Consider the following 19,571-nt stretch of genomic DNA (forward strand, 5'->3'; position numbering starts at 1 on the left):
GCTATTTAGTTGTTGAATACATCACAAATGTTCCATTGCCCCTACTGCACCTGAAGTGGTTGGTTCTCGAAATTGAAATATTCACACAGCTCCGTCTCACTCCAAACCGACTATTCTTGCTGCAGTGCAGTGTATCTGTCAGTCAGCGTCAGATGTGCTAATAGCTTCTCACGGGCTCAAGAGTAAACTTGAACTTCATAAAAACTTTGCAAACAGAAGTGCCTCAAGGAATCATTTTGAAATGCCAGCCTCAGTTTCCAGACGACAGCACAATTTCCTGGACTCTGCGCCCTCTATTTTAAGGAATAAAGCGGATGTTTAAAAAACAGCCACAATAAAGATAGTAAGAAAAAGTAAACATAGCTTCATTTTGACTATTCATCAATTCCTTTGTTCGTAAGAAACTAAATTCTAACTAAAGATATTTCGGTTACACTTTATTTTAAGGTGTCATTGTTACAGTATATAAGAAGTGAGTAATATTAATCAATTTCATTACTATAGGGTTAAAGGGATACTCCACTTTTTTTGTAAATAGGCTCATTTTGCAACTCCCCCAGAGTTAAACAGTTGGGTTTTACCATTTTTGGTAACACTTTATTTCGATAGTCCACTTTAGACAACTATAAGTAACCTTTCAACTACATGTCAACTAACTGTCATTAGAGTACTAGTAGACTGTCAGCTTAATATCTGCTAACACTTTATTTTGTTGGTTCCCCAACAGACATTCAACTGACTGTAAGTAACTTGGCGACTACAAGTAAACGTATTCTCCTAACCCAAAGTCTAACACCTAATCATAACCTAACAGTCTACTGACAGTCTACTATAATATACTAATACTCTAATGAGAGTTAGTTGACATGTAGTTGAAAAGTTACTTATAATTAGTAGAACATCTAAAGTGACTATTGAAATAGAGTGCAACCCTGTTTTTTTTTTTAAATCTATTCAGCCGATTTTCTTATATTTAGAAGAATATCAGTAACCAGTTTCTGGTCCCATTGACTTCTGCAATATATATTTGTATATATTTCCTACAGTGGAAGTCAATCGGACCAGAAACTGTCTGGTTACTGATATTCTTCTAAATATCAGAAAATCGGCTGTATGGATTTGAAAATGGTAAAACTTAACTGTTAACTCTGAGGGAGTTGTAAAATGAGCCAATTTCCAAAAAAAGTGGAGTATCCCTTTAAAGTAGGATTAGGTTTTGGTTAGAGGTTAATTACAATTATGCATAATTTACTATTATTACTGTTAAATACATGTAACATTATGTAAGGACACTGTAAAATAAAGTGTTACCGATATGTTAGATTTTTTTGTACATATTCCTTTGTGCAGCCAACAACAAAGCTCCTTACAAAATGTAAATTCTATATCTGTAGGAGCAGAAAATCATTGGATAAAACCAGCCCGTTCTCATCCTTTAACGTCATATAGAACGCTATATGCAAAAACGGCGCTATACTACGCACATGGCACCCTTTATCGTTAATATAACACGCGAACCCAAGACGTTATAAATCCTTTAGCGTGAATATGACACGCACACCCTACCCCACACCTAAACTTAGCCCTCACAGCACGTGTTATATTAACGATAACGGGTGCCATGTGCGTAGTATAGCGCCGTTTTGTCATATAGCGTTCTATATGACGTTAAAGGATGAGAATGCGTTGGATAAAACTTCTAATTCGAGAAGAATTTCCAAAAAGGTCCTTGCGGATTTAGCTTGGGCATTTTAAGATTTAGCTGAAAACGTACAGTAATGCTCATTCCGGTTACGTCAAAAAACCTTGGATGTTTCGTGGAGGAGTTTTCAGAGAGGAGTTTTCCAGGCGCTTTTTTAATCCCCCAGGGTGCTTATGAAACCAGTCTGCAAGCATCAAAAAATCATTTATTCAAACCCTTCAATAGACTGAATGAGCAACAAACACATCAACCGGTATTAGGCACCAGGAATTCAGTTCACAAGGACGCCAGTGGGATCTGCTGCATAATCCCAGAAAGTCCCCTTCAAATGGAAATGTTTAGCAGTGATCCGTTTACTACAGAAGACAAACTCTCCCTGAAACAAAATTTAAATTCACATCCCTTTTCAAGAGATTTAAGACTGTAAGCGAGCAAAAACCCAACCTTCAACATTAAAATTTACTTTAGATTCAATATAAATTAAACTCTAATCACAAACAATAATTTAGACTCTTCCTTCTTTTCTTTAAAAACCAAGCAAAATAAAGGTTACGGTGAGGTAAACGAATAGGTCAATTTTTGGATGATGTAGAAGCAGATATGGACCCAGAATGTTCTTTTAAACATAATCCAGCATTCAAATCCAGGAAAACTGTAACAAACACAAATGCCCTCATCATCCATCATATAGTCTCATGTGCAATTTTGTTTCTTTACTTATTTTTGTCACAAACACATCAATTAAATGCATTTATCAAATGTTTAAACCTTCAAGAAATCTCAAAACGAGAGGAAGTCCTTGATAATACATTGTGCTGTAGAATCTATACAAGTAGCAGTTTAAAACTCATTTCAGAGAGACTTAAAAGTCCCGCAGGAATTGTACCTCCTGCTCGAGTAAACTTGCAGTTTCCCATGGGGATGTTCTGCAGATCTGTAGACGTTTCGGATGTTTCGTATAACGCTGTGTCCGTAAGGCGTTTTGGAACCAACATGAACATGCTGTACTGCCATTGAAAATGAAGTAGTAAGTTTCACGAAAGAAAATCATGCTTTAGTTGCCGTTTGACATAGTTCACTGGAAAGTTCTTGACCTTGTTTGATTTGCAAAAGAGTCTCCAAAGAGCAGATATTGGTGCAAGAGTGTAGTGTGTCTTTGTGCATTTGTTTGGCAATGAACAAGCATGGCATGAGTTAGCATTGTGCTGTAGGGAAAAGGCCTTTGTGGCCTCTCTTCTGGAGATTTTTCAGCTCTTCTCTGTGGCTCCTCTCAGCAGTGGATAGATGGTTTGTTTTTGAGAGTGGCCGTGACTGACCACAGCCACACCACACCCACTGAGCAGAGCTTCAGGCCAGCCAATGACAATCCAGCTCTGCTGCAGTCCATTCAGGGTAGTTAGAAGACCATGACACCTGCAATGAGAGACGGCACAGTATGAAACCAGAATTCCTCACAACTCCGAGCCAATCTCTGTAATTTGAACCTAGTCATTGCACTCAAACTTGATGCAATCGTAAGAGGGAATATGAATTAACCGGGAGAAAAGAAAGGGAAGACAGACAATTTCTTGAGATTCTCTACCAAAGTATTGAGCTTAGTGAATCTTTGCAAAAAGTTTTTTTTTTTTTTTTCCACGAATAATCACTTGATTCTTTTATAAACAAACAGCATAACCGGTGTAGACTAATTCTTGAAACGACTTTTATGAACTGGGTTTTCTAATGAGTAGAGTTATGAGTAAGTTTGACCCAGTATGAAACTGCCCTGTATAACAACATTGGCAGAGATGAAAAATAGACTAAAATAAATTTAAAAGAATCAATTGTAATCAAATCAAGATCTTGTGAACCAAAATTATATCTGTATCCTTACCATGTTTTTTTATACCACACGAGAAACGTATCTTACATTACCTGCTGTTGCAATGGAAATTTCCTTAGTTGGCACACAGAAAAGAGGAAATTAGACTCAAAACCTGAATCTAAAACACTTTGAAATCAATCACAGTCATCAATGAACCTTGTCTGTTGTGTCTGTGGAGAACATATGGGATTTGCAGTCTTGTAGGACTTTAAATGAGTTTACGCTTACAGAAGATTTAAAATCAATCGCTTGCAAACAGGGGTGTCTGACTGCCTCTAATTCAATTCTCATCACCTCTAATACATTCCAATTTAAAGCTAATGCCTCCCCTAGAGGGTGTAAGCAGTTAAACCACAACAATGAAATGATTTCAGAGCCTGCATTGACATATCCATCAAAACGAACTCCTGCTCTTTATGAACTAAAAACAAAGTAAGTATTTTGCAGATCCCAGGTGTGGGTTTTGTGTCCATCTACTTTATAATTCATTAAATGTGAGATTCGGATCTGGCATAATAGCTGCCACATGTACTTGAAGGGAATGCTGCTGACACTGTTTAAAATACTTTTCAGATGTAGAGGATAAAACTGCTATGTGTAGTGTGCTAAATGTGTTATTGCCTTAGGTGAAAGGCTCAAGGTAAATCCCTGTGAGCAGGTGAATTGAGTGTATAATTCTATCTCGAGAAATACTATACTGGTCTACAAAGCCCTAATTAAAAACACAAAAATAAAGAAATAAAATTAACGACCCATTCGGAATTCCACCCTATCATTATTTTATTTTCCCATTTAACTTCTACACACAGACTAGAACAAGTCCATTCAAACAACTAATGTTTTGTTGATCAAACCTAAAGAAAAAATGGCAATAGTGGAGAAGGTATGATGTCAGAACCCAGAAGTCTAATTTGCCGCTGGTTCCTTTGAGATTTTCCTATGGGGTTTTTCAATTTAGGAGTAAAATAAGCCTGTGGTAAACAAAACTTGGCTATACTTTGACGTTTTTTCTTGATCTTTTAAGACCCCATAGGAATGTCTTAGTAGAAGACTAATTCGCTACTGGTTCTTTTGAGTTCTGACGTCATTCCACTCTATTGCCAGATGTTGCTTTGCTTTGCTATATGCAACTGTTTTTAAGTATTTTTTATTTTTATATAAATATAGACATTTAAATATACACTCACCTAAATGATTATTAGGAACACCTGTTCAATTTCTCATTAAGGCAATTATCTAATCAACGAATCACATGGCAGTTGTTTCAATGCATTTAGGGGTGTGTTCCTGGTCAAGACAATCTCCTGAACTCCAAACTGAATGTCAGAATGGGAAAGAAAGGTGATTTAAGAAATTTTGAGCATGGCATGGTTGTTGGTGCCAGGCGGGCCGGTCTGAGTATTTCACAATCTGCTCAGTTACTGGGATTTTCATGTACAACCATTTCTAGGGTTTACAAAGAATGGTGTGAAAAGGGAAAAACATCCAGAATTTGGCAGTCCTGTAGGGGAAAATGCTGTGTTGATGCTAGAGGTCAGAGGAGAATGGGCCAACTGATTCAAGCAGATAGAAGTCAGACTTTGACCGAAATAACCACTCATTACAACCGAGGTGTGCAGCAAAACATTTGTGAAGCCACAAGACGCACAACCTTGAGGCGGATGGGCTACAACAGCAGAAGACCCCACCAGGTACCACTCATCTACACTGCAAATAGGAAAAAGAGGCTACAATTTGCAAGAGCTCACCAAAATTGGACAGTTGAAGACTGGAAAAATGTTGCCTGGTCTGATGAGTCTCGATTTCTGTCAGAATTGATTCAGAATCTGGCGTAAACCGAATGAGAGCATGGATCCATCATGCCTTGTTACCAGTGTGCAGGCTGGTGGCGGTGGTGTAATGGTGTGCGGGATGTTTTCTTGACACACTTTAGGCCCCTTACTGCCAATTGGACATCATTTAAATGCCACGGCCTACCTGAGCATTGTTTCTTACCATGTCCATCCCTTTATGGCCAACATGTACCCATCCTCTGATGGCTACTTCCAGCAGGATAATGCACCATGTCACAAAGCTTGAATCATTTCAAATTGGTTTCTTGAACATGACAATGAGTTCCCTGTACTAAAATGGCCCCCACAATCACCAGATCTCAACCCAATAGAGCATCTTTTGGGATGTGGTGGAACAGGAGCTTCGTGCCCTGGATGTGCATCCCACAAATCTCCATCAACTGCGAGATGCTATCCTATCAATATGGGCCAAAATGTCTAAAGAATGCTTTTAGCACCTTGTTGAATCAATGCAACATACTGTAGAATTAAGGCAGTTCTGAAGGCGAAAGGGGGGTCAAACACAGTATTTGTATGGTGTTCCTAATAATCCTTTAGATGAGTGATATATATATATATATATATATATATAGGGAAGGATAAATATTGGTATAAAGACTGATTACAGTTAGCAGTGCCATTCCAGGAAACAGGGCATCTGCCTCTTGAGTGTGCAAATCCACAGTTTAAACAAGGCACAATGACTAGGCAAATCTTATCCAGCCTTCACCATTGTGTCAGTGCAAAGTGGGCCAGAGAAGGTGAAATGCTTGGGAAATCTGGTCTTTTGCTACCTGTATCGGCCTGTTTCCACCAGTTGGAAGAACAGTGTACACTGCCAAAACATTGTGTTTCCTGCTTTAGTAACATGCATGCCACAAAGAGTGATTAGATTAAAAAATCCAATCCGATTTATGGGTTCTGTAGCAGAAAAACAATTAGCTGGTTTAGTTTTTCTAAGGCCCCCTCCTTTAGTGGATGGGATGGGAGGTTGTGGTGGTTGGCAAGAGGTTAGAACTGTTACAACTGGCAAATTACCTGGATTAGTTGAACACAATGCTGCCAATGAAACTGCACTGTTGGCAGGAAAATCAGTAACTAAGTCTTATTGAGGACATATGGGATGTGCTATAGGGGTGTCAAAAGAGATGACGCTGCCAATGCCAGAATATTCCCTATTATATTTACCTGGAGCTTCTGGTCATAATTCACATCCTGTAAATTAATCAACAAGTTTGATGCTACTTTAAAAAAAAGCATTAATAGCTCATACTTTGGAAACAACAATGACATTTGAAAACTATGATGTTGCTTGGGCAATTTCTGACCATTTATCCAGTGGTCATTCTGAGGATAAAAACAAAACTGTGCCAGCATTTTCCTTCTGAAATTACACACTCAAATGCTAGTTGATTCCATCAAACACAGGGAGATTCCCGAACAGAAGTGGTTTGAGAAAGCCCACTGTAAAGTTGTAGTGCAAAGGAAGGCCTTTGTTCAGGTAAAGTGTGGGGGTGGGGTAACTCAAAGGAAATGGTTTTTAAACCTTTTTTCCCTGTGGAATATAAAAGATGATTCATTGTGTAGACAAAAAAAAAAAAACAACAACAATACAAAACAAACAAATTCTAAGTCAGTGGGTTCCAAATTTCATTGAGTTGAGTTATATCTTACGCTAAGGGAAAACCTCTTTTCCACAAGATACTGAAGCCAAAAATTATCCTTAATTCTGAATTAATGTAAAACGCAGCATGCAGACATGGACAAGACAGCTTGCTGCCTATTGGCTGTCCTGCAGCAACTGCAGCAGCCTATCGAGAGAGACCCTTGGTGACGTCAGATCCAATGGGGGTACTTTGGCCCACTACGTCGCCTCCCGCCAAAGCAGGAGTGGCCTGGGCCTATAAATATTGCTCGATGGGCTGATATTATCTGATTTTTCATCAGATCCAGCAATGTGTGATCTTTGCTGTGGAGTGAAGACGCCGAGCCGTCTGAGAAAAGCTTTCTGCGGGATGAGCCTATGCATCTGAAGCCGCTGGCCTTCATCTGGCTGCCTTCAGTCGCCGTACCTGCTTCGCTTTCTGTTGTTTTAATCCTTTAACTCAGCCGAGTGTGTTCGCCGCTTCGACTCACACTCTCCCTCTCTATCTAAAAGAGCAGCATCTTTTTAAAGATGGAGTGACAGGGATGGGGACCGCCATTTCATTTGTCTCAGCAGCATTGTCCGTGGTGGACGGTGCTAAAGACGGAGGATACCACTCTCTTCCTCCAGTAGAAGAAGTTGTAGCGGCCCATCTTTGCCCTCCCTCTGATGGATGGCGAGCTAAGACAAAGCTACCTTCTAAAGCTTGCCACACTACTTCCACTACTTTACTATTTCATCTGAGAAAAGTGCTATACAAATAAATTTTACTTACTTACTTACTTACTATGCACAGCTGCGCTTTTACCGCCGCTGGGCAGGCTGTATCGGCATTACACTCGATGGCCGTACTGCTGATCTTCCAAACCGGCCTTCTCTGAAAACTAGACGCAAGCCACCTTTGCCCAGTCAGGACATTTCAAGAGTTTGTGTCTGTTTCTCATCTGCTTTCAGACAGATTGAGCAGCTCTTTGTTTCGTTCAGAGAATGAGCTAAAGGACTAGCCGGAGTAGCCACATCGAAACAGAGCCTATCCAGATGGATAGTTGATGCCATAGCGCTGGCATACACGTCTAAAGGCTTGAAGTATTCTTTAGGTGTTAGAGCGCACTCCACAAGAGGCATGGCTTCATTGTGGGTTTGGTCTATCGGGATTACCTTGCAGGATATCTGTAATTATCTCTACATTAAAATGGTTTTATAAGCTAGAGGTTCCCGCCAGTATTGTCTGCCCCGTTACTTCAGCTCAGAATATCTAAACCACTTGAGCACCTCTTGTTGATCGATAAAATAACTCCATGGGCAAAAGTAAGACCCATACCATTACCCAGTTCAGGCCGAACATGTGGCTGACTGTGTGGAACACTGTTGATGTGATTAGTTCCCTTAGGATGCTAACTTATTGTGAATTCCGCTTCTAGCCTCTCTTCTTAGACTCCTTGTGAGTCCCTGATGATTATGAGCCCCTGCCTTAGAACCTCTCGTAAGAGAATGTACTCAGTTAGTAGCGTAAGCTCGGCTCTCTCAAGAATAGGGAACGAGTACTGCGTATCTTTGCCATGCCTGCAACATGCTCTGGTTTGCTTGGGGCTGATATAATTGTTTTTTTCATCGCCATCAAGTTATATTTACAGGGCTAGGCCACGCCCGCTTTTTTGCGTGAAACGCCCCCATTGGATCTGACGTCACCAAGGGCTTCTCTCAATAGGCTGCTGCAGTTGCCGCAGGACAGCCAATAGGCACGCAAGCCATCTTGCCAATGTTTGCATGTTGCCTCAATGAGTTTTACAGTGATTCAAAATGAAGGATAATTTACACCCCTAGCATTAGATACTACTCAGTACCCGATTCCTCTTCTAGAGAGAACCAAGGTTACATTAGTAACTGAGTACATTTTATTGTATAGCCAAAAAACATTTTATTTTAAAAATATCTTCTGTGTTCTGCAGAAGAAAGTTAGGAACAACATCAATGCGAGTAAATTTACATTTTTGGGTGAACTATACTTGGAAAATAATATGCAGTTTATAAACTATACTACTCAGAAAAAAAGATGTATATAATAAATAACGGCTCATGAATAAAATGTTTGACAATGTGTGGCATAAAATAAAAACTAAAAATTATAGGGACTACCATGAGACAAGCTTTACATAAGCCTTTTCATTTAATGGAAAACCTCTGCCAACTAAACTCTAAAAGCTTTTCTTCATTTTCTTTGCTTTTTTTTTTTAAGGGACGTTAGGTCTCCAGAAAAACATACTATACCGTGAATGAAACTTGATATACAGTTTTCAGCAAGGCTGTCTGGTTATGACTAATAATGTCAAATTTAGACAGTGGGATTCAATTATCCTGTTGTCTAACATGATGCACAGCTTTCTGAAATGGATTACATTCAGGTACTCCTCTCCTTGTCCCTGGCCGCTGCAGGTTTTAAAATATTTATAAACTGAAAGTGGAATCCCAACCCTGCACATGCCAGCCTTTAAATCATTTATGAAGCTCATTCTTCTTTGTTTTGTTTTTCATAATGACAGAGACGTTCCACTATGGAGACCAACAGGCATTTTAAGTGTGAGACAGTGAGACCATAGAGCTGGTCTGCCTATACTCATCTATATGAATTCTTCATTGCTTCAACTCAGTAGGAGTTTGAAACACACCAGCCTTTGCTTTCCACTTCTTTAGTTACTTTATCAGGAGAGAGAAGGTTGTGAGACTGAACAGGGTAAAGATATGAATAGGAGACTGTGGGAGGTCTATATAATACTTGAAGAATTTGAAATCTGACATCTTTGCTCAAGGACGGTCAGGTCTGCTGCAAGGTGGTTTTTGAGTTGTAAATAACTCAATCATAAAAAAATATGCCTCGAGCCCAAGCTGTGATGTTAAAAGCTGTTTTTCCACCTTTCGGGCCGAATGGCTTCAAGAACGGTAAAGAATGGTTCGTTAAATTCCACTTGAGCATGGCACGCATACAAACCTTTCTCGGCCTGGAATTTTTTCAGTAAAAAAAAAAAAAAAAGCTATCAGCAGAGTCTAGCAGAGCCATGCTAACCAGCTAAACTATGCTTTAACCCTTTGGTTGGTATGTTTATTCTCTTCCTGTGGGCGTTCCTGGAGGACGCTGCTGCTGCCAACATCCTTCGGTAGGCCTGCCAGGGCGTCCTTCAGACATTCTGATTTTGAGCCCCCTGGGGCTAATTATAAAACCCAGCTTTTGCTGGGCCACCTGCTTCTCTGTGAAATGAAGCACTTGTGGTGTGAACGGAGTTGCTGGCTGGTGAAGAGTGTTAATGATTACTCACAGAAGTAATCATTTTCTAATCACCAGGAGATGCAATGAGACGGCTGTGGTCCCTCCCCAGGCAGTCTAATTCAAATGACACAAGTGAGAGATGTTCAGCTGACTGTTATGACGCATTCATAGAGACCATCGGCACAATTGTAATTCCTCTGTGTTAGGTTTAAGAAGCAACAACCTTTGCTGCGTCCATATACAAACCAATATGCAGGCAGACCATCATTCAACTCTGACTTCAGGCAGACAAGGGGCTCGCTGGCTTCCGAGAAAGGCTGTTCATGCAAATATTAAGTCTGTAATGACCTATTAGCCCTGGTCTTCATAAGTGCTGACAGACAAGATATTATGATGGCAGAAATGATAATGAGTCTAAGATGCCTAAAGAAGAAAGGGTATTATAATGAAGCTTAATGCATTTCATATAGTCAATAAGCATTTTTTAAAAATTCAATTCAATGCTTTACATTTATACTCTTAAGCTTTTGTTTGATAGTAAAATAGGGAGCTTATAATGGAATGATGGGAGAGTTTTCTTGCTTCTTGGGAGAGTGTAATCATTATAATTTATTTATAACTTTAAACCAAAATTAAAAAAAAAACAAAAAACTTTAAAATACTGTGGTGATGCATTGAAATAAATTATTGGAATTAGCTGTTGTTTAGAATGACTAAACAGATTTTATTTCGTATACACAGCTCAAATACAATAATTTATTTTGCCAAAATACATAAAGCTTTAAAAACTGAAATTGGGCTAATATCTTTTACCTTGTCGAGAATACACAAAAGATGGAAACAAGAAATTAGCAGGTACCTTAAGTAACAAACCATTCACTCTTCACACATAATAAATATAGTTCCTCTAATGAAGCACATACATAGCTCTTTATTAATGCACCAACAGCCAAAGAAAATGATTGCTTCTGGGCATGGGGACTTCAATGCACAAATGGGAAATGCAAATTCTGCAAATCGCATTTCAATTGTTCAAACTGTTTCTGTTCACATCTTCAGCCAAGACTGAACATATTCAGTGGTCAAGATTTAAATGCAGAAGAAAAAAAAAATCATTGTTGTGCTTTTGATGGGGAAACAAAATGCTTTAGCAGCTGTTTCAGCAACAAGAAGCACCCTCCTCCTGAAATCTCTCTAGACTGAGTCCCTCATTGCAGCCTGTAATTACAGAGATTAAGCCACTTTGTGCTCTCACTCAACCTAATAGCCAATTGACAGAAAAAGCTTTGTAATGTAGATCACAAATCAATTTTTCAATGGCTTACTAGTGCTGACGCATCACTATGATCCTAAGTGAGAATTCATGAGATGTTCAAGCCTCCACCTTCAACCCTCTAGAAGATGTTGCCCTTCAATGACAGCCGCTGCTCTATAATATTCCTAGACATCCAGATGGTTTAACACAATTTTCTCTTTGCTCAACCACTTTCAAAAACCTCAATAATAAGAGCACTCAGCCGCTTTCAAAGAAGGCTGTCAAGCCCCAATTTAACATTTTGGCATTCAGTTCTCTTGACAAAAATCATTGTTTATGTGTGAAGATCGACAGCCTGCTGACTTCTGTTGTTACTCTACTTAGAATTATGATAAGCACTTTTCAGTGGAAGCACCTACAATGCAAAATGATTCAGTTGTGTGTGTGTGTGTGTGTGTGTGTGTATAGATCAGATAAGGTAATACAGATACTTGCACATTCAGAAAGAATAGTTAGTCATTTCAGTATAAAGTTTTTCAATACACAGGAGCACATCAAAAATGAAAGAAAAGCCAAAAACCTTACCCAGATCAGCTCCATACACATTAATTGGAGGCGACTATGCAGGAAGATGTTTCCAGGTGCTGACAAAAGCAGTTGGAATCAGTGAATAAGGCACGGTAGTTATACTGTTCCAGCTATCCGACGTCGGATCATAACAATCCAGGGTTTTACACCGCTGTGTACCAAAGTACCCACCGACCACATAGAGTTTATTACCAGAGGCCACAGCATGGCAGCTCATTCTTTTCGAAGTCATGTCACCTACACGCGTCCATTGATTGGTCTCGCAATCAAATCGGTAGGCGGACGCTGCTGTGAACTCTGTGTCACCGCCCATTATGAATATCTGACTGCCGAGAACGGCAGCGGCGGTGTATCTCCAGGGTTGCGGGCACTCGGCAGCTATGGTCCAACGGTTCTCAACAGGGTCATAGCACTGGACCTTTGAGGCCTTGTCCCTGTGGATGGTTGTTCCACCAAACACAAAGAGTTTCAGCTTGGCACTGACCACTGCTGCATTGCTAACACCATCCCTAAGTGGTGCCATCATTGTCCATTTGTTGGTTAAGGGGTCATACCGCTCAACCTGTTTAAGAGATACTGAAGGGGAGGCTGGGAAGACACCTGCTATAGCAGTGTGACCTCCCACAACATAAAGGCAGTTTTCAAGTTCAGCCGAGCCATGTCCGAAACGTGCAATTAGCATTGGGGCACCTTTCGACCATTCTTCATGTACCGTGTCATATATCCAAACATCCTTTGACACTCCATTTTCTGACCCCCTTCCTCCTGTCACGTAAACTTTGCAGCCAATGGCACATGCACTGAACTCCTTTCTGGGACTGGGAAGATCTGATTTAGGGATGATCTCTTTTGCTTTGTGGTCCACTTGGTAGATCTTATCACACATAAACGTCTGACCCCCAAGAATGAGAAGCGTGTGCCCAGCTTTGCGAGGCCTAGCGCAGGGGCTAGTGACAACGCCGTCATTCTGCAGAATCTTTTTCTTACACTGCATGGCCTCATCAACAATCTGTCGGCTCCTTTTATCAGACATCACAAGTTCCTCACATGCCACGGCCTCGATGAGGCATCCCGAGGGCAACAATGCGAGGCGTAGTCCTCGCAACAGTTCAGGAAGATGGTCTCTGCGGCTGTCTAAGTCATACCTAACCCAGCGCATGACCGCGTTGAACACAATCTGTTCATCTTCAACCTCCAACTCATCACTCAGGATGAGGTCCAAAAGCTTGTCTTTCGAGAGGCCACAGAAGTCTTCAGTGTCTCGAAGGGTCTCAAAGTGAATGAGGCACATCCTCCATGACAGCTCATAAAGGCGCTTGCACTGATGAGCATCAGAGAGCAGCATCATTCCTAAGCAGTTTGAGGAGTGCAAATTCTTCTCCAAAAATTCTGCTGCTGCATCACGGATATCATGAAACTGTAGCATATCTCCGGCCTCGAGAAGTGACTCTGCATTCTCCTCATTGATGATGACACGTGAGGAGTAAGCAAAGTCCAACAGTAGCTCCAGAACTTCTGGGTGAACACTGTCACGAAAGTTAACCTCATTGTCAAGGCTTTCACGGAGGCCACCGCTAAACATGGCTTCAAAGTAGCGACTGCAAGCAGCAAGCACAGCTCTGTGACAGGGAAAGGAGCGGTCGCCTGCCCATAGAGTTACATCTGTGAACATGCACTGTTTGCGAAGGGTATTGAGGTGGGTGAGCACACTGTCTGGATGAGAGGGCTTGTGGAAGAGCGAGATGTTCATGGAGCCTGTGCTCGTCCTCGACTTGCGGTTTTCATGGACGCTGACTGACATCTTTTCCAGCACGTCCAAATTTTCACTCGTTCCAATATCCCGAACTAGGAAAATAAAAAAGCACAACAAGAGGTTAGGCAAGTGAAAAGTATCTTCAGTATTGGGGATGACTCACTGCTCTACATTTTATGCTTGCCAATAATATTACCAGTGAGAAAGTGGAATGGTGCTGCATCAACAAAATCTAGAGCCAACTAGTGCTAGTTTTTTCACCTGCAGACAACGTAACTATTAATCTTGGATGATTAGCATTAGCTTCAATGTGGTTGTAGTATTTGTCATACCTTGGCTCAATAATCTTTTACAAGCTTATTTTTTGTGTATAATGTCTGGAGATTTAAAATGCATTACCTGGATGACATTTTTACATCCTTCAATAGACAAACTTTGCTTGACATTTAACTAGATATTACCGGCTCTTTCAGCAATGTAATATTACTTCAACAGTTAAGTTCACTGTAAATTTGTTCAGAGGATCTGAGAACTGTAATCCTTCTTTACACTGTTAAGCCAACACAAAGTACACAATTAATCAACTCAGTCTCTAATTCTTACAGTTATGCTGACAGGTTGTTATTAAATCAGCAATCCTTTGTTTTTGGCAAACAGAACCTCAGAAACTCTATAATACCAGAATTACAATGAACACCTAAATAAAAAGAAAAAAAATTAATTCGGGAAGTTCGGGAAATTGCAAGAGAACATCTATCTAACAAAAAAGCGAAGTTATGTGACTTGACATGAACAAACTGCCAGAATTGTCCTGTCACTTAAATACATAACACCCATAAGGTGTTTTGCTTGGTCAGGTTTGCTTTAATGCAGTGCATGATTTGGTGAAATCCAGACAGTTTTGCCCTTTCGGTCTGCAAAGGTTCAATGTTATCAGTGGCTCTTTGTGTAAGTGAATGTGCTTACATGCAAACTGGATTCTTTAACTGATGCGGTTTGAGGTTATTGTGATGAGAGGGGCGCAAGCATGCACAAACATCAGCAGGGTCTTTATGGATCACACTCCCGAGTTGACATGAATCACAATGCCAGAGGTTGACCACAAAGGATGCAAGGTCACAGCTATCCGTGCAGAAAGCTATGCAGGGGGATAAGGGCAACTGGGAGGCTGGTATCGGAGGGATTGGATGCAGGGCTGTTGATGGGTAAACGAAAATAGGGAGCAAGCAGGTGTCTAAAACCACTTACAGCGACAAAAACTGCTGACCCACGCACAGGCACTGACAGTGAGGATCTGAGGGGGAGTCTGCATTGGTCCCAAAAAGCGTCCCCTCAACAGACCAGGTCGACAGAGTTGTCCTTAATGGGACCAGGGAACAAAGAGAAATGCATTTATTTCTTTCACATATAAATATGAGCGCCCTTGTAAGGGCTTCCAGGCATTTCTTGCAAGCCATGGCTTTTGTGACAATAGATTCAATGTTGCGTAATCCCACAACAGTTGACTTATGGTCAGGTTTGTGGCTGACTTAAAAAAAAGAACTGAAAAAGAAGCCTAACTATTATTTCACAGCTTGATGAAACTGCCTTGGAGTTCCTGCATGGTTCATCCCATCACCCGTGGTAACCATCACTCAACAACAGCATGAGCTGTGCCAAAGTTGCTGAATCATTCAATGCGAACAAACTAACTACCTATCCATGCGGATATTCTCACCAGCATGAATGACACCTTTTAATTGCAATGCCACTGAGAGGCTCAGGCACAAAGGTCTTATTTTCTTTGAATGTTCTTCCTGTGTAAACATCCAAGCTCCTAGGACTAAATAGCTTTTCCAGGTTCTTTTCACTGAGGATGTTGGTATTCTAGAGCTGTATTTCAGTTAAGCTACAGCAAAGGAGGGAGGGAGGTGCGTTTTGTGTGTTCGAGGAAAGTCAAAAGCGGGCAACCTCACGGATTTGAAAAAAGCTCAATGAATCACTGGCCTGCATGAAGTCCATCATCAGGACCAAATTCTTCTATCAGCACGCAGCCTAAAACATTTAACACAAGTATGTGGACACAGATGTTTCTAAGCAAGCTTGATTATGCACAGATTGTGCACCACTACAATTCAAAATGCAGCAGTACACAGCACGTTTTACCTTTAGAGCAGGGTTTCTCAAACTCGGTCCTGGAGAGCCACTGTCCTGCAGAGTTTAGCTCCAACCCTGATCAAACACACCTACCTGTGAGTTTCTATTGATCCTGAAGTGGCCCTCCAGGACCTAGTTTGAGAAACCCTGCTTTAGAGGAACATCAGCTTGTCACTGAGACATTAAAGGGACAACTTTGTACTCTATTTAGCTCTAAAAGGTGCATGTAAGTACCATAGACCAGTAATACCTTTCCTTAAGATACTACTAAAACCTTTAGCCGCGTTTCCACCGCCGGAACTTTCCGCAGGAACTAGGAACTTTGGGGTGGTACCCGGTGTGTTTACACTGCAGGAACCAGGGTCTAAATGAAGTTCCGGGTAAAAATCCCCCCCCAGGAAGTTCCTGCGGGTGAGGCAGTACATTTTCAGAGTTCAGGAACTTTCGGGGTGGGCTTGTGCGCTGAACATGTTTATTGGTTCTTACCACTTATTCTTTCTGCCCGATGGCGCGTGTTCTTCCCATCCATCTCACGGTCAATGTCTGCTGATAACAAACATCTACTTTTATATCTAGCATTACGAGCTTTCTGAATACGCTTTGGGTGCTCGTCTATTTTCTGCCGTTTTGTTAATTACCTCGTTATTAAACCAATCGCACACAAAAGCAGCACAGCTTGAATCTCCTCCAAACAAAACTCAAAACAAACGCGCAGGCTGGGAAGAGCAGTCGCATGTAGTTCAACATCACTAATCTTCCCGGTACTTTAGTCCGCGCAGTAAGCAAGCGGTCTGGGGCAAAAAAGTTCCTATGAAAAAAGTTCCTAGTAATTGCGGTGGAAACGCGACTTTTTAGGGGTAAATATATAAAATACAAAGTTATTCTTTTGAGGGTCACTCTTTAGGAGTTGCTACTGACAATAGCTTGACATAAAATTGAGAATGAGAAACTGCATAAACTGTAAATTGAGTTTGCTGCTAATGTTACAGTGGGTTTTAATAATATGGCCATTTTTGTGGTGATGTCAACAAATATAGTGAAAGCATTAAAAACAGTCCCGTGACACCCAGGACTGAGACACCTATTTTAGAACACATAGCACCTAAAAATGAGCCGATAAGGGAAATTGGTTGTTAAATTGGAGAGCATTCCAAAACTTTGTGTTCGGGAACACAACTAAGAACCACTGGTAGTGTTATGCATAAATGTAATAGCTGAGTATTTTTAGGCGAATATGATGACAATTTTAGGGTCATGAAAACTTTGCAGGAGTAAAAAGCAGCCAATATGATGGCTTGTCTACGTGAACTATGACCGATACAATAATAACTGGAATGAACTTCAAATACTACGTTACACATGAACCCTGAACCTTGTATGTTGCATTGTGAATTTCCTGACTCTTAACACACAATATTTGAATTGTGTCAATATTCTGTAGGAGCAGGTGTACTGTAGCACGGGCTTGGGTGGAAATAATAATAAGATACAATGCACAATTTTACCTCAGTTATTCCCTCAGTTAACATGTCACCTCCTTACTTAGACTATAAAATATTAAGATACATAATGCAATAAAATAAGGCTGTTTTGTAATAAACGGCGACTATTCGAGACTTCAGAAATGGGCGCACGAACTCAAGCTAGAGTTAGCCAGCTCGCTTGTGCGTTAAACAATGTAAAAACATAACTGGAAAACTTACAATCAAGTAAAATGTAATTGTACAATAAAAAATAATATCAGTGATATCAGAAATGACAGATTAGGGTGCGTTTAATTTAAAGCGAGCCCTCTGTAACGATACTGTGAATGAGACGAGCTAATGCTGTTAGCGGAGAGTTGTAACTCGGCGTATTGACATGCAGAAGAAAGCCTGACAAACTCCTGGTGATTAGAGACATGTAAAGACGCTGCTTTCCCCTGTAAGCGATCATTATCTTCCGATTTACACCCAGGTGGCCACCAGTCCCTATCCAGCTCATAGATTCTAATCCTTTCTGATTGTATTGGGTTTTTTCCTGCTCTGCCCAAAACAGGAAGAACAGTACAGATGTTGGTAGAGTCTTAAGCTTCTTGATCTAATGTAAGACTTTTTTTTTTTTTAAGAAAGACATGCTATACTTACAGTATTCTGCGCGTTAGTGGCAAATCCTGACGTTGTGTGCTTTTAGAATTAGGGAAGAAATCATATTTTAGTTCACCTCTTGTCTGGTTGGCTGTTACTTTGTTCACATTCCAGTCCTCACTGATGAAAAACCGTGGAGTCTCCTGAGGTAATATCCAAAAGCGGGGGAATGTGTAAAGAGTGATTGACATGCCATTGCCCAATCACGAACTGAGACTTTATGCAAATATAAATTGTAACCAATAGGAACGTTCCGAGCTGAAAGTCTGCGCTGTTTTCTTTGCAAAGCAGCCAATGACTGAACAGGGGGAGGAGCGTCGTGGCGGGCGAGGACACACAAGGCATCACAACAATATTGTGACTTTTTTGTGTGTTCACATACGCTTTTTAAATTGCTACAATGAAAAATATTCATTCAACTTGGCAGTATTTTTGAAAATATGTGATTCTATTTGAATTATAGCCCATCTTTTTAGACATAATTTAAAACGGGCTTTATTTTATTCTCATTATTGAATTAGCAAGGCACTGAATTAGTGCTATCTGCACTTTTATCCCTTTCCGTGTATTATATTTTATCCGCGTACATATATAAACACTTGTAAATGTAGATTTTTAAATGCAATGCCTTTAGCTCCATCTAGTGGGATTGTTATATTTTTAGCTATGATAAATCATAACACACACCTTGATCTCTTATCTCTCGGGTATGGACGCATGTCCAATTTTCCATCATTATGCATCCAAAATAAAAGTTTAATGGGCTCTGCTGAAATGAAGGCATAGCCTAATATAGACCATTTCACAAGATGTAAACAACACTGGTCCAGAAGCACATCCTGTTTCAGTTTTTTAACACTACATAAAAGCTGGGATAAAATACAACCAACAGAACATTTAAAACTGAATCAAAAAGTTAAACAAACATCTTTAAGATGTTTTCTTTACATGTGAAATAAAGAAAACAGTTACTAACTGAAACAGGAAGTGTTTCTGGACCAGTGTTGTTTACATCTTGTGAAATGGTCTATAGGCATTAATTGCATTCAGTATTAATCTTCACAAACAAACGCATCTTCAGTTTTCATGCTATTTGAAATCTGTCCTTCTTAAACCGCAAAGGCATAATTTCATGAATGAAATCCCAGTGTGATATTCTGCTCGAGTTAACGTTAAGCAACTTTTGACTGTACTGCATAGGAGAGCCTAAACGATTTTAAATATTATCTCTAAAAGTTATTTATAAATTTAAACAAACATATTTAAATCAACATATTCTGTAAATATAGCCTAGACAACTCCTACTTTTTTGGAGTAAAATTCTCTCCAATTCTGCTCTTTGTGGCCTGAGGGTTTATGATTTTGAAGCTATAATATTTAATTTTTTAATGCTATTTGTTTGTTTTTT

The 19,571-nt window shown here is 40.2% G+C and overlaps 2 protein-coding genes across 4 annotated transcripts in view; one reads left to right on the forward strand and one right to left on the reverse strand.

Moving 5' to 3' along the window:
• Nucleotides 1-19,571, forward strand: part of agbl1 (AGBL carboxypeptidase 1) — a 222,757-nt gene that overhangs the window by 22,130 nt on the left and 181,056 nt on the right. The window lies entirely within an intron of this gene.
• Nucleotides 1,888-18,314, reverse strand: klhl25 (kelch like family member 25). 2 transcript variants are annotated; one of them, XM_039656892.2, is made up of 4 exons: nucleotides 18,164-18,314; nucleotides 15,150-15,260; nucleotides 12,146-13,993; nucleotides 1,888-3,115 (listed from the first exon to the last, which is right to left on the reverse strand). In XM_039656892.2, the coding sequence occupies exons 2-3, from the start codon at nucleotides 15,211-15,213 to the stop codon at nucleotides 12,180-12,182; spliced, it is 1,878 nt and encodes a 625-aa protein (XP_039512826.1). In that variant the 5' UTR covers nucleotides 15,214-15,260; nucleotides 18,164-18,314; the 3' UTR covers nucleotides 1,888-3,115; nucleotides 12,146-12,179. The 2 variants fall into 2 exon arrangements, with proteins under 2 accessions (XP_039512826.1, XP_039512827.1); XM_039656893.2 differs by lacking the exon at nucleotides 15,150-15,260.

This window comes from Pimephales promelas, chromosome 25, assembly GCF_988280905.1.
Source record: "Pimephales promelas chromosome 25, fPimPro1.hap1.1, whole genome shotgun sequence".
NCBI lineage: Eukaryota > Metazoa > Chordata > Actinopteri > Cypriniformes > Leuciscidae > Pimephales > Pimephales promelas.